This window comes from Ursus maritimus, unplaced genomic scaffold (genome assembly GCF_017311325.1).
Source record: "Ursus maritimus isolate PB19 unplaced genomic scaffold, ASM1731132v1 scaffold_11, whole genome shotgun sequence".
Lineage (NCBI taxonomy): Eukaryota > Metazoa > Chordata > Mammalia > Carnivora > Ursidae > Ursus > Ursus maritimus.
In genome coordinates, this window is record NW_024423453.1 from 60497440 (window position 1) to 60514929 (window position 17490).

General features: G+C 35.2%; 2 protein-coding genes across 8 annotated transcripts in view; one reads left to right on the forward strand and one right to left on the reverse strand.

Annotated features, from left to right (window-relative positions):
* FBXO8 (F-box protein 8) overlaps positions 1–9346 on the reverse strand; it is a 45549-nt gene extending 36203 nt beyond the window's left edge. Inside the window, exon 1 of the mRNA XM_008705055.2 lies at positions 9107–9346. The gene's annotated coding sequence lies outside the window, so the exon portion shown is untranslated. The remainder of the gene's footprint in view (positions 1–9106) is intronic.
* A 137-nt stretch (positions 9347–9483) lies between these two features.
* The window catches only part of CEP44 (centrosomal protein 44), a 28804-nt gene continuing 20797 nt past the window's right edge, over positions 9484–17490 (forward strand). For 2 of the 7 annotated variants that reach the window (XM_008705056.2, XM_008705062.2), the window contains exons 1-3: positions 9484–9936; positions 12177–12208; positions 17245–17383. In XM_008705056.2, the coding sequence (XP_008703278.1) occupies positions 17295–17383 (89 nt within the window). In that variant the 5' untranslated portion in view covers positions 9484–9936; positions 12177–12208; positions 17245–17294. Of the gene's footprint in view, positions 9937–10001; positions 10178–11168; positions 11278–12176; positions 12209–17244; positions 17384–17490 lie in introns of those variants that run through there. The other 5 variants (XM_008705057.2, XM_008705058.2, XM_008705060.2 and 2 more) reach the window with 5 other exon arrangements.

A 17490-nucleotide genomic window follows, 5' to 3' on the forward strand; every position in this document is an offset into this window, starting at 1 on the left:
GTTGTTCCCAGCTGCAGATTCTCTTCTCACGGGCTTTGATGTGAAAAAAGATCTGGCTCAAACTCCAACACAGAATCTGATTCACCTATAGTCTGTGGTCTTCATTTTCCTCATCAGTAAAATAATGGATAATTCTTTTTTAAAAGATTTATTTATGTGTGTGGGAGGGTGCAGAGGGAGAGTGAGAATCTCATGCCCAGCACAGAACCCCACATGGGGCTGGATCTCACGACCAGTGAGATCATGACCTGAGCCAAAACCAAGAGTTGGATGCTTAATTGACTGAGCCACCCAGGTGTCCCAATAATGGATAATTCTTATCCCGCGGGACTTAGAGGGGCTAACATTTAGAGAACCTAGCCCACAGCAGGTAATATACAATAACAGGTAGTTTTGTATTCATCTCTCAACCCTCTTTAAATCATAACCTTATGTTGCCTTTTCCATTTCAGAGTACACCCAATTATTTTGGATTTAATTACCTGAGTTGTTATAGTCTTGCTTCTAAATTTCATTAATTTAGGATCTGTGAAATTTGGGGAAATGCCATTTACCTCTGCTAGGAGAAAAAAAAGCTAGTAAATATATAAAGTAAGAAGCAGCAGCTGACTTCGCCTAGATTTTTATATATATAAAAACAAAATTTGGCAAGTAAGGTCAAGTACTTAGTCATCAGTCAGGGAGAACACAGATACCTTTTTAGCACTTAAGTACTACCATCATCTTTAATCACGATCAATGTTTCCAGAAATGAAAACTTCAAGACTTCATGGGAAGATTCAACATGTCAAAGTTTCTTTTGGCAGTATCACAAAATAAATGTCAATTAATAAGAGGAAATTTCTACTATAGATCTTTAGAACACCAGTAATTTAAATCTTAAAGTGTTTTATGAATAGGTTAATTTTTTAGATCTTTAAAATCAGTATTATAATTGTTGAGATTCATATTTTAAGCATATTGATTATAGAATACTAATATTTACTCAAACATGTTCATTACGACAATACTTTTGGAACTCACCTATCATGTCGTGCTTTTTTAAGTTTATTATTTAATTTATTAAAAAATAAAAATTTTAAAAAGGTATATACACACAGACCTTGCTTTACTACACTTCACAGAATAGTTTAACGAATTGAAGGTCTGAGGCAAGCTTGCATCAAGCAAGTATATCGGTGCCATTTTCCCAACAGTATTTGTTCACTTTGTGTCTGTGTCACATTTTGGTAATTCTCGCAATACAAACTTTTTCATTTCGTATTTGTGATGGTGGTCTGTGATCAGTGATCATGACTTACCAAAAGCTCAGATGATGGTTAGCATCTTTTATCAATAAAGTATTTTCTAATTAAGGTATGTACACTTTTTAGATATAATACTATTGCACACTTAATAGACTATAGTATAAACAACTTTTATATGCATTGGGAAACCGAAAAATTCATTTGATTTACTTTACTGTGGTGTTCAGTTTATTGTGATGGTCTGGAACCAAACCCTCAATATCTCCTAGGTATGGTTGAATAGGGGCAGTCCTTGCTTTGTACAGTATTGTGCTAACTATTAATAGTGACCATGGGGCTGTGCAAGGCAAGGGCGCATCTCTAATATGCTTATTTCAGTTAACATGGTACCATGCAAAGTACGAACTGACTATAAGTACTAAGATGAGGAACTTGATTCCACACAATAGGCTACATGGATAAATCCAGTACCAAACGGCACCTTAGATCTATAAAGAGCTCCGTAAATGTTTGTTGAGTGAACAAATGGATGAATGGTAAGCAATGATTAAAAAAAAAACTGATTTAGATGAACCTTGACCTAAACTTCACGTATCTTTTAAAAATTAATTCAAATTGCATCATGAACTTAAATGTAAAGCATAAAATTGTAAAACTTTTTCTAAAATTCATAGAAGGAAATCTAAGGCTTTAGCACTGGGCAGAGTTCTCAATCTTGACATCAAAAGTATGATCCATAAAAGAAAAAACTGATAAGGTGTACCTCTATAATCAAAAACTCACTCATGTGAAGAAGATGAAAACACAAGTTATGTACAGAGTGACAGAAAATATTTGAAAATCTCATATCTGGCAAAGAACTAGTATCTAGAATACATAAACAACTCTCAAAACTCAACAGGAAAGAAATAAAAAAATTCAATTAAAAAGAGGACAAAAGACATGAACAGACATTTCACCAAAGAGGATATAACAAATGGCACATAAGCATGTGGTGACATATTCACCATCATTACCCAGGAGGGAAGTGGGTATAATCATAAAAGGGTAGCATGAGGGATCCCTGTGGTGTCTGAGCTGTTCAGTATCTTGACTGTGGTGCCAGATACGTGAACCTGTGTAGAATTTCATATACCTATTTATATATGGGAGTAAAAAAAACAAAACTAAACAAAACTGGGGGAATATGAATAAAAAAGATGGACTGTATTAATGTCAATGTCAATGAGTTGTGATAGTATATTAGTTTTGCAAAATGTTACCATCCATGGAAACTAGGTAGAGAGTACAAGAGATCTCTCTGTGTATTTCTTCAAACTGCATGTGCATCCACACTTACCCCAAGAAAGGGGGGACAAAATTGTACACTTAAAATGGGTGAATTTTATGGTATGTGAATCATACCTCAATAAACAGCTATAAAAAATTATCAGGGGTGCCTGGATGGCTCAGTCGGTTGAGTGCTGACTCTTGATTTTGGCTCAGGTCATGATCTCAGGGTCCTGAGAGTCAAATAGGGCTCTGAGGCTCAGCAGGGAGTCTACTTGAGGTTCTCTCTCCTTCTGCCCCTTCCCTTGCTTGTGCTCGCTCGCTCTCAAATAAATAAACCTTTAAAAATTTTTTAAAAATTAAAAAATTAAAAAAAAAATAAAAACTTAGGAATCCTTTCTGACTTCATGGAATTTACCATATAGGTCAAAAGAAGAATGATCAAGGAATACAAACCCTTAAAGATGCAAATCCTATATCTTAACTATTTACACAGGCTGTATCAATAATTGGTAAAGGTATAAATGTTAAAGAATTGGTATTAGTGTGCCTCCTCCTTGATTTAAAAAAAATGTAAATGCAAAATACATTAAAGAGAAAATTGGTATAATTACCTCATTAAAAATCAAAGTACATAAACTAATGTAAATTAATTTAGATTGCTTCAACTAATATTGTTTTTAATGTATAGAAATAATGACTCATTAAAAATTTTAAAAATCAGAGTAAGTTTTATCTAAATCTCCTAAATTCTTATATATCCTCATTTCTATTAAAATAACAGCAACATTAATAATAATATTTTTATTGTGCATCAATGTAATAATTATTTGGAAGAGCCTATTTTTAAAGTATTCAGGCGTCTTTGGTTTTTAGAATTTATCTCTAGTTTTACTATGCTGAGATTAGAGAAATGTAGGCTATATGATGTCTGCTTGAGAAAAATGTTTAAGTTTTTTTGACACTGCTACTCTGGAGGGTGAATTTAAAGTTATAGCTCCAAATATGCCATTTGCTGTGTGACCTAGATATTTCAAACAAGCTTCTGTTTCCTATAAAGTGGGGGAAATCACTACTGTCTATTTTACAGGATTGCTGTAAGCCTTAACTGAGATAACATATATAAAAGCATCTTTTCTTTTTTTTCAAGATTTTATTTATTTATTCGACAGAGATAGAGAAGCCAGTGAGAGAGGGAACACAAGCCGGGGGAGTGGGAGAGGAAGAAGCAGGCTCATAGCGGAGGAGCCTGACGTGGGGCTCGATCCCATAACACCGGGATCACGCCCTGAGCCGAAGGTAGGCGCTTAACCGCTGTGCCACCCAGGCGCCCCTATAAAAGCATCTTTTAATTGATAAAACAGTATGTAGGTCCTGACTCACTTTTTCTTCTTATGCAAAAATCTAAGAAACAGCAATACTTTTCTGACATGATTTTAGAGGTAGTTTTCTCATTTTTAAAAAGTGAAATACAGTTTTAGACAAAATGAATCTGGTATAACATAGCACAATGACACTTTCATCTAAAGGCAGTGTACATTAATTACCAACAACTATATTAGTCACCAATTTATTAAAGTTTCTAAGAACCATAACACTTTTCTATCCAGTAGATGGCTATGTTTCTAAAATAGTATTTTTGACTGTATTTGTAATGTCTTGTTCTCTTTTCAAGAATAGAATATTTCCACAAATGCATGAGATAGGATTTATTAATAGCTGTTGGTATGTCTAATATAAAGCTTATCTGTAAAATGTTAAGCAACTTCAATCAAAATGTCTCTAGGTAACAAATTAAACATCAAATAAAATACTATTCTATAAGAGAAAGGTAACTGCACTAGTGCTTTTAGTAATTCCTTGGCACCAAGCATTCAAATAGCGCATGCTGTGGAGACAACTCTACATAATGAAGAATGGCTTACATACCATTTAAGTAGAAAATACACACAGAAGATGGGAAGAACAGAAATGAGTCTGGGGATCAAAAGCAAACCAACTACCTAAGTCTCTTCCTGACCAAACATGTTAAATCACCAGTATGGGAGGATTGACATATAAATAATCTAATTAAAATAACTCATTATAAAATTCTTCAGTAATTCTTAAACATCTGAATAGTGGAATTTTGAGTTAAGATATTTGTTATCTCAGATAAAGAGCTAAAATGTGTGCCAGAAGTGTTCTCTAAAATGTTAATTTTATTAAGACTTAAACATGAGGAAATTCACTTACTTTTATCTTTTTAGAGATTTTCAATATTTTTCAATTAGAAAGTAGCAACTAGATTTTGATTATTTTAGGTTTTAAAAATCTTTAAATGATGTGATATTACTCAATGGCATAAGAACATGAGAAATTCTGTGAGAAAATATTTTCTACGATACATTTAGAATCAAATGGGCAGCCCAGCATTTATTTCCCTACTTCCAAAAGAACAGACCACCAAAGTAGTTTAGAACACACTAGGTGGAGAATTTAAAAAAAAAGAAAAAAAAAAAGAGAGAGAAGAAAAAACCATGATAACCAATCACACCCTTAAAACTGAATGGCAACAATTGTAGAAAAAGAAGGAAGGGTAAGCCCACAAGGAGGTCTTTCTAAGGAGAAAAGGGAAATAGCTAAGTACTAAAGGGTCACAAGGTATGTTAAACACATAAAAAAAACCCCACTCATTAAATTTAAAGATCTGGTCCTGCAAGAGGCAGTTTGTGTTACTAAAAAGCATACCATTTGTAGGGTGGTTTTCTTTTTTTAATTCAAAAGATTTACAATATTACTTTCTGAAGCTTTTTTTTTTCCAGTTCTTTAATTTGATTCTATAATGAGTGTTACCAAACGGCATTTAAACAAATGCAAAAATTAAAATGTGTTATTTAAATGTAACCAAAAAAGCTGAGAATTTTAGCCTTATTTAATTTTTTTGGCTTGTTTTGCAAGAAATGTTCCACTGTTTTAATCTTTAAATAAAATAAATTTATCATGCTTCTCACCTGTTTTAACTTTTAAAGTAAAAACATTTATACTTCTCGCCAGCATTATTGTTAATCACACTGGTTCTTACTTAACTGCACTATTTACTCGAACCCCGTGTAATCAGCAACTGCCACAGCATCATATCCCAACCCACCTCCTCGGGGCACACCACACTCAATGCTCACTAACCAAAATGGCCATTCCTTTGAGATTTGAGGAATTAAAAAACAAAGCAAAACGAAAAGTGTAATTCTCACTGAATAGCTTTTAGACAAATAAAACAAGATATTAAAATATTGAGGGCAGCCTGAATATAAGGAAAATCAGAAATGAGATGAGAAAATTTCTAGTAATGACAAGAGACAGACACAAAACCTAGATTTGATTCAGGCTCCTTCTCTTTACTAACTGTATTGGGAAAGTCACTTAAATTCTATGTCTCAGTTTCCTCACCTGTAAAACAAGGGTTTTGAACCTGATGATCAATCCCTAAGGTCTCTTTTAGCTGTAAAATTCTATGATTCTATAAAAATTAAATGAGAAAAAAATCCTAAAAAAAAATAAATAAAATGAAGAGGTGATGGAGGGCTGTATGTGTGTATATAAGCATCTGTTCTTTCCAACTCTTTTCCCCTATGCTTGTGACTAAACCTAATGCCTAAACTTGAAACCACAGATATCTTTTATCACCTCTATGTCACTAAAGTATTTGTCCCAAATACAATGTAAACTTATTCAAATCGGGATGTTTTAGTTTTATTATAGAATATATATCAATAAGTTTGTCAGAAAAAACAAAATGATGAGAAAGAAACGGAATACAAATTCCTAAAAGTGGATGTATTTCATCAAAGTTGTTTTAAAATAGTAAAATAATTCAATGAGAAAGCAACATGAGTTAGATGTATATTTCATAGACTTCAGGATTAATGATTTTGATGCATTAATCACAGGCCAGCCAAAGGATTAGCCTCAGTTTCCAAATTTGAGTCAAAATGTAGAAAAAGTAGTTGTACATAGCACTTGGATAACTAGTAAATTGTAAAATCATAAATTTGAATGACTAACTTCAATGCACTGTGATCAAAGAAGATAATCTCTTGGGAAATCAATGGTTTTATATTGTGAAAAGAGGAAAATGGCTCTTTTAATCTACACAAAAGCACAGTAAACACACAGAAATTCCCTATTAAACTGATCATATATAATAATTTATAATGCATGTTTAAGCTTATTTAGCAGTTATTATTGCAAGGTATTTTGTGGATGGAAGTGTTTCAACTGTGTTATTTTCTCAAGCATCTGTTTAAAATTTTGCAAATATATAAGGCCCAAAGTCACATTCGTTAATTGGCATAATGTACTATAAATGAAATATATAAACCTGACAGGGAATCTCAATTTAAAAGCCAAACTTATAATTTGAGAATTGACACATTTAAGTTGGTGTTAAGCACTTAGTTATAAAAGATAAACCTGAATAGTACTTTACTAACAGGTAAGGCTTTACAGCATCTTTCAAACCTGAAAGAAGCATATGCAATTTTACCGTAGATCATAGTGTGACAACAAGCCCTGAAAGCCTGTACCGTTAATTTGTAAGAAGCCTATGTGATTCACTGGCAAAAGCTGTGCTGGGGATGGACAGCCAGGTAATGCTGATAGGTGGTACCTGCCACCTAAAAATAATCCTGAAAACAGACATGAAAAACACACTTCTAAGATTCACCTCTCCCATTCTTATTTGATCTCACACCAACACAAAGACTGCCAATGACTTGCATTCTTTCTATTCTAGAAAAGCATTACCTCTAGCTTTTCTAACCTCTTTCCTTCTTAAGAGCTATCCTTGCTCATGTTTATTTTGGTAGTGTCAACCATATAAAATGGTAATGGGTAAGGAATACACAATCATCAGTTGTGATATGCTTTGCTCATGCAGACCCTAAAAATACAAACACTCCTCTCACACACATCATCCCTCATGAGGCATAATTTTCCAAGAAAAACAGTAAACCCCTCTTCAGATAATTAGTAGGGGGAAAAAAGACAAAAAATAAAACCAACTTTTTTCCAAGAGAGATAATGCTTGCACAAATTTATTTCTTTACAAGTTGACATTGCTCCTTGTCTGACTACATTTCTCTTGGATGCATTTTTGCTCAGTTATTCCTATCTAGTAACTCTTAAAAGTTATCCGCCAGGCTGGGTTAGGCAGTCTAGAGGATAGCCCCCAAAGACTTCTGGTTGGATTTACTACTCACTTCTAATACAATGGCAGTTAGTGGTGAGATACCACTTCTTGAGATTAGGTTATAAGAGACCATGGACAGTCTTGGATACTCTCTATTGCTCACCCTATGGGAAAGCAGCTACCACATTGTGTGAAAACCCCATGTGCTGGAGAACCTAGGCCTACCAACAATCATGTGAGTGCCCTTGGAAGTTGATCCTCCTATCCCTCAGGGAAGCCTTCAGATGAGATCACAGTCCCTAACTGTGGCTTGACTACAAACTCATGAAAGACCTTGGGTCAGAAGCTCTTTGCTAAGCCATAACCAAACTTCTGACCCACAGAAACTGTGAGATAATAAATGTTTGTTGTTTTAAGCTGCTAAATTTTGGAATAATTTGTTACCCAGCAACAGATAACTAATACAGTATCTCAGACAAATTACCAATTTAATTGGCTAAAAACGGGAAGTTTCCTACTCAACTTGAAAAACAGAATAAAATTTTTCCTTCATTCTCAGATCTGCTCAATTTTGTAAACCATTTTCTTAGGGGGATAAAAACCCTCCTATCTCATAAATATGGTTACCATACTATAATATTAAAAGGAGAAGGAAAGTGGAAATGAAAAACATAAATTAGCTTCACTTTGCAGTAATAAAATCATGATACATTGATTCGGAGAGAAACATCTAGGATCCTTGAAAATAAAAATTCAATTTGTTAAAACAAGTAGACTCAGTTATTAAATTACTAAATACATACAGAACCTAAAAATTAAAACAAAAAACTTCAGTGAGGATTGGAATTTATGTAACTTCATCTAATAATATTTAATAGGAACACCTGACATACAAGAGAGTAGAGACCAGTTCCAAAGAAACAAACAAGAGACAAATTAAGAAGTTGCCACATTTGTAACACAAGTCTGATGGCTGAAGCACCTGTCAAAGCCATTATGACCTTAAGTAAAAGTGTTTGCATTCATATTACCGAAAAGTAAGTAAAGAACCGAAAACTGCCTATGCATCAAGAAAACACTCTACCTGAAAAGCAACACTTGGGCTAGAAAAGAATAATCTTTGCCATTTCTAGGCTTTATTTCATAATGAGCCTGGGACACCACCTGAGGTCCCAACTTAACCTATACTCCAGTGGCCTAGAAACACAAGGAACACACCTACTCCCGCCTCCTGATACAGATTCCACATTTTAATAAGCCATTACGGCTGTCACTCAAAATGCCCTGCACTGCCATTGGTCCCAAAGTCTTGCTGGTTGGCAAGTTTCTGCCAACTGGCAAACACTGGTTGTCTTTATTTTCGAGAAGAAAAGTAAGGGTATGCAGAGTAAAGAGGCACGAGCTCTGAAATATCTTGTACCTGAGCGACCTGCGATCCCCACCGCCGCCGCGACGAATCGGCCTCTGGGCGGGGGCTTTTAGTCAAGGAGAAAATGGCTCAGCCGGGAACTGGTGCCCAGGCCATGGAGAAGCCGGTTCAAACTTTACTTGTTCACGCCGGTGGAGGTATCAGCGGTGAGGATACCAGAAGCAGCACAGGATCCCTTGAACTCAGCGTACCTCAAGCTGCAGCAGCCAGAGCTGCCGACTGTACGACTTTTGACGTTTCCTATTGTTGCCGGAAGTGACGTTAGGGTTCTGAGCCTTAGAGAAGAAGCATTTTTATTCCCGGTGCTTACGATTCGCTATAGATTCCCCGTTTCTCACATCCCACCCCGAGCCACTCTAAGCATCAACACTAGACAGACTTTTAAGCTGTAACTTGGGATCGGACTGGCCGATGAAAAGCCTCTCCGCGGAGTCAGTCTCCTCAGTGGTCTGGACAAACGTGGTGTGGAATCTGCAGCGAGGAATCGTGAAACACCGAGGAGCCGGCAGCTTTGAAGGTCTTCCCGCGGCGCGTGGCGGGCTTCGGCCCACTGTTTAAATACAAACGGTCGACTCGAGGGGTGCGCGGAGGTGGAAGCGTCCGGCCGCAGCGACTAGCTGCTGGAGGCTGTGCTACGGTGGCTATCTCTGGTCGCATATGCTACCTCCCCTTCTCCCTGCTGTGTGGGGCCAGAGGCCTTCGGGGCCCTCTTCTTTGCTCGGCGGCTGCTGGGGAGGCTGGCGAGAGTGTGCCCCAGGTTAAGCAGGGGAAGCCTCTTTCTGCTGCCCTTACCGAAACCGCGGGTGGGAGCGAATGATCAGGTCTGCCTTTTCATCCTTTTAAATCAAATGGAGGGAGGGAATCCCTAGGTACGCCTTGCCTGTGTACCCAGCTGGTATAGCCTAATGATAAACAGCGAAATGGGAATAATCGTGGCAGCTAATTCTCTCAGTTTAGGGTTAGCGTTGGGAACTTACAGACTGATTCCTTCAGTTGGAACCTATGAGCTGAGGAAAGATCCTACTCCTCCGAAACGCTGACTAGAAGGAAGAGGTGAAAGTAGTGAGTTTTCCTTGCTTGCATTTCCCTGGGTTGCCGTATTTCTCTACCTTCTAGACAACTTACGTTTTTTTCCCCCTTTCTGCAAAAAAATCGATCTTGGCATTTTGATTCCGAAATTATGGGTACACAAGACTATTTTTCTAAAATTATACACAATTATTTTATATTCGTGAGCAGTTTTATATGTGAACATAGCAGTCCTACTGAGCTCTATTCTTGTCCCGTACCCGCTTTGTTTTTCTCCCAATTTTCTGTTTTCCCTTTTCCAGACCTTTCTACCTGTTAGATCAGTATTTCCCCTAATATCTTTTGAGAAAATTTCATAAACTTAATTTTACCTCATATCTACTCTATTTTTGATACACGGGTTTTCGATAATATCTTAGTGTTGTAAGGTATGTCGCAAACTCTTAGCCATGAACCATAATCATTAAAGTCAGCATACTTGCTTCATTCTGAAGAAAAATCACTCTGAGTTCAATGGCATTTCATTGGGAGGCATCATTTAAGACCTCTAATCGCAAAGAGATTGAGCTAGATTAAAAATCGTAAACTGCTATTGTATACTCTTTTCACAAAGTCTCCCCAGGATAAGTTCAGTGTAGCAGGTCTGACTTGCAGAGAGACCTCTCTGGAGGATGCTAGGAAGCAATCCTGAGTCCATCTTAATAGTTGAATCTGTGCTACAAGCGGAGTAATGGCTCCTTTCTCTTGATTTCTTTTGATAAGGGTTATAAGTGAAAACGTTAATCAGTTTTTTAAAAAATAAGTTATTTTTCATTTCTGAAAGTACTGTGCTAAAATGTGCATAACTTGTAGATTGTCTTCTTTTACTATCTTAGTTTTAGTGTTTTTCAATTTTGTAGTAGATTTAGCAAAGGCTTTCATGAAAATGTAGAACAGTAGCTGTCATTTTTTGTATAATACTCACTTTTTAAAAATCCCTTTATTTTTTCTATCCTGTTTTATTACTTATCTCCTTCACCTACAGATCCAACCTGTACTTGTATCTTACTCTTCTTCAAAATATTTATTCTGCTGGTACTGAAGAGGATGTGTTCCAAGGACATACTTTGTTGTCAGAAAGTCCATTATCAGAGGTAGAAATAATATGAGACATTGATATATGTTCAGGAGTTCAGAGAAAGGAAAGATACCATAAAGTGTTAAATAAAACAAAATTACATGTACTAGAGACATGGAATATACATTTGGAAGAATTAAAGCCTGTGGAGGGAGATAGAATTTATATTAAAGTTTTAGAATGTCTTAGGAGGAAAAGGTACCCTTAGAAGAATCATCTTAAGATAGGTGGGTCTGGAACTTAATACAATGCTACATTGGCCAGTGGCAGTACCCAAGAATATATATATATATATATATTTTGCAGTTACAACCAGATTAGTTCCCACTTTATCTTTCCCAGGAAAGTAAAGGCTGGTCTTGGGAAGTCCTTTCTTACTGCATCCCCATTTCTATCTATTCCCTAGTCATCCTAAAAGTTGTTAAATAAGGCTTATTTTCTTGGCCAATATTTTGTATAATGTTATTTCAGGATCACTTCTTTTTCTTATTATCTCCCATTTGGCAGTACGTGAAATTCTCTCTGCCTAAAAATGTAAATATTTAGAAGTAATTGATTAACTGAAAAATACTAAAATCCATGCATGAGTGTATAAATTATACTCAGTAACCTGTTCTTTACCATGTTGCTAAAGGAGAGGAGTCTTGGAACAGGAAGATGCTGTGTTCCTAAAGAGGGGGGAAAGCAGAATTTGGTGGCTAGGGCCTTAAAACAGAAAGCCTACTAAATTTAGGATTTGCAAATTGCTGACCTTATTACCTCTAGTTATGTATAAATACAGAGAAAGTGTTTAAGGAGGTATTTTGTGTCCTGGGTAACTGCTAGAATGTTGATTGGGGGAAAAGATTATACTAACCCTACCTGATTTATGAATTGTTCTGTTTTGTTTTTAATGTCAATGACTTCATTTTAAAGGAGCTTCATTCCCAGAGGATTCATTATTCAAGGTATTGTTATATATTTTCCTTCTATGAAGTGTCCATGGACAGTTACAAATAGATCTTTTTAAGTGTATTACTGAGTGTTGCCTTACTGATTGACTAGACTTACAGTTCAGAAGCCTTTTAGCTCTTTCTGGCGAAGATTCTTAACCATTTATTTACCTATCAATATTTATTCATTATATGAATCTCTTTTGGGAATGATCTTTGAGAATCTAATGAAAGCCCTACACCATACAGTGAATCATTAAAAAATATAATTCCATGGTATTTTCTTTGGGATTTAAAAAATGAACTATTTTATTTAAAATTTCAAATATCATTCCTGTCTTTTGGTGCACATATACATACCATACTGTTTCGTACATATATTCTCTGGAGTCGTATTCCCATTTCATAGGCCCTGTATGTGTCAGCTTTAGTAGATATCACCGTAAAGTTTTCTAAAATAATTGTACAAATTTACCCTTCCAGAGCATTGTGTGAGTTTCAGATGTTCTACAGTTTCACATTTTGGATTTACTTCGGAATATCCTAATGATAAATAAGACTGAATGTCTTTTCACATGTTTATTCTTTTGTTAAGTTCTTCTTCAGGTCTCTTTCCCGTTTTCTATTGTCTTTCCTTTTCTTATTGCTTTGAAGGAAATTCTTTACATATTCTAGATATGAGTCTTTTTGTTGGTTTGATACATCGGCAGCATCGTTTTCTCTCAGTGGTTTATCTTTTTACTCTTTTGAAGGTGTCTTTTGATGAACAGAGTTGCTAATTTTAATGTGGCTCATTTTAACAGTCATAAGATAAGAAATCTTTCTCTATCTGAAGATCAAAGATATTCTCCTCTATGATCTCTGGCAACCCTGGTTGTCTTACATTTTATGTTTAGATCTTCAACAAACCTGGAATTAATTTGGTAAAAGATGTGAGGTACCATTTACATCAAGGGGTCAAGATTTATTTATTCTATCTGGATATTAAGTTGACACAGTACCATTTATTGAAAAAGACCATCCTTTCTCCAAGGCTAGTCAGCATCACCTTTGTCATAAATCTAGTGTCAATATATGCATGGTCTTTTTCTGGACTCTTCTGTTCCATTTTTCTATTTGTACATATTTTCACTAATTCCAAATGTAACTTTATTTTTTTCTTATAATAATAATATTTTTTATTATATTATGTTAGTCACCATACAGTACATCCCTGGTTTTTGATGTAAAGTTCGATGATTCATTAGTTGCGTATAACACCCAGTGCACCATGCAATACGTGCCCTCCTTACTACCCATCACCAGCCTATCCCACTCCCCCACCCCCCTCCCCGCTGAAGCCCTCAGTTTGTTTCTCTGAGGAACCAAATGTAACTTTATTAGTCTTGACGTCCAGTGGTTAAGTCCTCCAATTTTGATTTTTATCAAGATTGTGTTAGTTATCCTTTATCTTTTGCATTTCTAGATACATTTTTGAATCAGCTTGTCAATCTCCGTTAAAAAAAAAAAAGCCTTGAGAGATTTTTTTTGGGTGGGTGGGTGGAATTCATTGAATCTGTGGATCAAGTTTTTTGAGTCTTCCAATCCATAAAAAAGTTGTATACTTTTTCTACTTAGGGTTTCTTTAATACATCTCAGTAATCTTTTAGGGTTTTTTGTTTTGAGGTCTTATACATCTTTACTACATTTACTCATGTTTATGATACTTTTAGGCTAATTGGTTTATACATAGAAAATTTGTTTTAAAAGTTATATAATTACTTGAGGGATACAGAGAAATACAACTGGTTTTTATGGACTGGCCTTCTACCTTGCTAAATTCACTTATTTCTTTTGGACCCTTTTATATACAATTATGTCATCTGTGAATAAGGACAATTTTATTTCTTCCTTTTAAGTGTTTACTCCTTTTATTTCTTCTTGCATTTTTGTACTGTCTATGACCTCTAGTACAATGTTGAAGAGAAATGATGAGAGGGAACAAGATTCATTCCCAGTCTCAGGAAGAAAGCTTCCATTATTTCACTGTGAAGTGTGATGTTTGCAGTAGGGTGTTGTTTTTTGTTTTTTGTTTTTGTTTTGTAGATATTCTTTATCAAAGGCACACCATTCCCTTCTATTTCTAGTGTCCTAAGAATTACATTACGAATGAATGTTGAATTTTATGAAATGTATTCAAATGATAACATTTTCTCCTTGATTTGTTAATGCACTGAACTATAGTAATTCATTTTTTGTTTTGCTTATACTTTGGATTATAATCCAATAGTATTAAATTAATTTTGTCATTCAGATAGTTTCACCTTTGATCATTGGGAACTGTTTCATTTGTCTCCTGTGTCCTAATGACATACCCCATTACTTTGGGATTGGTTTGTTTTGTGTATACTTTCTCACTTTCTGGAACTATGTAATACTTCAGGCTCATCTTGTATATCGTCTATCCCAGTCTTAGAATAACCATTTCTACAGTGAGTCCTTGTTCCTTTTATGGGAGAACATTATACACACTAAGATCTGAATGTGAGGTTTACTCTTTACTGCTGGGGTGTTGTTGCTTTTAATCACTTTCAGCTGGCAGAGAAAGGAAATGTGTGTACACTAGCTGTCTACACATATCTGGAAGTACTTCAGTATATAACTATCTGTATCTATATTATCTGAACATGAGTTCATACTGGAATTTTCTAACTCTACTTGATTAGGCAGGGATGCTCATTCTAGTCTCCTCTCCTTACTGATCTATAAATTCCCACTCTAGCAGTAGGATACTTGATTTCCGTTCTGCCATATGTTTACTTAATTGTTCAATTCCAGTGTGTATGCATAGAAGTTTCAGAATTCATAAGTACATGGGAAACAACTTTATAAACTAGGGTACAGTGTTTATATGCAAGTGGTTTTGTCTTTAACCTTGCACTCATTTCCAAAGTTACTTAGTTAGCACCTTTTCCACCCGTCCCCTTCTATGAGGTTGTTTCACACATTGGTAATATAGTTAGATTCTGTTGTCACAGTCTGCGTTCTGTCCTGGGGTTTACCAACTTCTAAATGGTTTTTTAAAGGTTGCATACATTAGGGTTCTGTTCTCTTTGTGCTATCCAGTTTTATAGGTTTTGACAAATGCATACTGTCATGTGTCTACCACTGCAGTATCATACAGAATAGTTTCTCTACCCTAAAAATTTCCCTACATTTAGTTATTTAACCCTCTCTTCTCCTTCCCTCTGAATCCTTGTTTAACCATGGTCTCTCTTGTTTTCGCTGTCACTACAGTTTTGCCTTTTCCAGAATGTCATATATTTAAAATCATAAAGTATGTAGCCTTTTCAGACTGGTTTCTTTCACTTAGGAAGATGCAGTAAGGTCCATCCATGTCTTTTTGTTGCTGCTTATTTCCTTATTGCTGACTAAATATCCTGTTTTATGTATGTACCACGATTTTTTTTTCATCCATTCACCTGTTGAAGGACATTTTGGTTGCTTTCACTTTTTGACGATTATGAATAGAGCTGCTATAAACATTTGCGTGCAGGATGTTATATGTACATACTTTTCCAGTTCGATTTGGTTAATACCTTGTTAGCATGATTGCTGATTGTATGGTAAGACTGTTTAGCTTGGTATCTGCTAAACTGTCCTCCAAAATGACTACACCATTTACATTTCTTCCAGCAATAAGTGAGAGTTTCTGTTGTTCCATATTCCTTATGCATTTGGTATCATCAGTTTTTTGGATTCTAGCCATTATAATAGGTCTGTAGTGGTATTACTCTCTCTTTTTTTAAATTCACATCACCTAATGATATGTAATACTGAGCATCTTATGTGATTGGCATCTGTATGTCTTATTTGGTGAGATGTATGTTCAGATATTTTGCCTATTTTTTAATTGGCTTGTTTTTTTTTTCTTCCTTACTCTTATAAGAGTTCTTTGTATATTTTGGGAGCAAGTCTTTTATTCAGTATGTGTATGTAAATATTCTCTGCCAGTTTGTGAACTATCTTTTCATTCTCTTAAGTCTTTTTGGAAAAGAAGTTTTAAATTTTAATGACATACAACTGATTTTTAAAAAATTTATTAATTCTGCTCTGATATTATCTAAAATCTCATTGGTAAACCTGGGGAAGCAGAGAGGTAGTTGCCTAGCTGAACAAAATATGTGGGAGGGGGTAAAGCGGGAAGGAGAGTAAAAATCTAGGGTTTAGCAGCTCCTTACACGGACTTTCAAATAATCATCCTTATTTCAGCCCCCTTGGCCTTACCCCTTAGCCTTTCCTAAGCATTAGGGGCCCCTCATTTCTGAACTTATCTTGCTGCTCGCTGTTTGTTTCCTCTTAAATGGGCAGATAGGATTAGACTGTCTCTGCTCTGCTAGGTTGGTTTTCACTTATTCATCTGCTTTCCATCTTCCAAAATTTTGTTGATACTTCTTCTGTCATGTGGAATCCCCTCTAATTCATTTTGCCCTGGTGAGTATATATGGTTTTTAATCATTTACTTTCATTTTAGGGATGTTTAAACAAAAGAAATAAAGATAACATGCACTTAATCTACCATATTTTACAAGCCAAATCTTAAATTTTTTTTAACTCATCTATCTTTATTTTTTAAGTAAAGCATCTTATTGGCAACTATATGAGGTCAAAGCCCTGGGAATAATGACTAAATCTGTAATAAATTCCTTTGTCTCCATTTTTTTACTGATTTTATTATGTAATCATAAATAAGCATCTATAATAGTTATTGATGGAGATTATTTTGGGTTGATGTCTCTTCCCAAATGGTACTTTGTTCAAAATAAAATATTTGGGAGAGTATCATGAGGCACATTGTAAGAATATGAACATGAGGCAAACCTATTTTTTTGTAAGGAAAAAGCATATCTTATATATTGTAGATAGACGAGAGCACTGGACCAGTAGGGTAGATAAGTTAGCTGAGAAATAGCTAAGATAAGATAAATATGGTAAGTGCCTGTAAGAGATATGAGCAAAATAGAGAAGATTCAGAAATAGACTTAACCAGTGTTTTGTTGATTTATTTTTAGGTGAAAAATTAGATTATTTTAAAAGCTGGAGCTGAATGTAATGTTACATAATGGCAACAGGTGACCTAAAAAGAAGCTTACGGAACCTAGAGCAAGTGCTTCGCTCACTAAATTATCCTCAAGAGGTGGATTGTGTTGGGTAAGCTATGTATCAAACTTTTTTGTGTTCTTTTTGATAATGACTTGAGGTAAGATTTGACATTGATGGTGTATCTAAGTAGAGAATGGTTTTACCTGGGTCGTTTT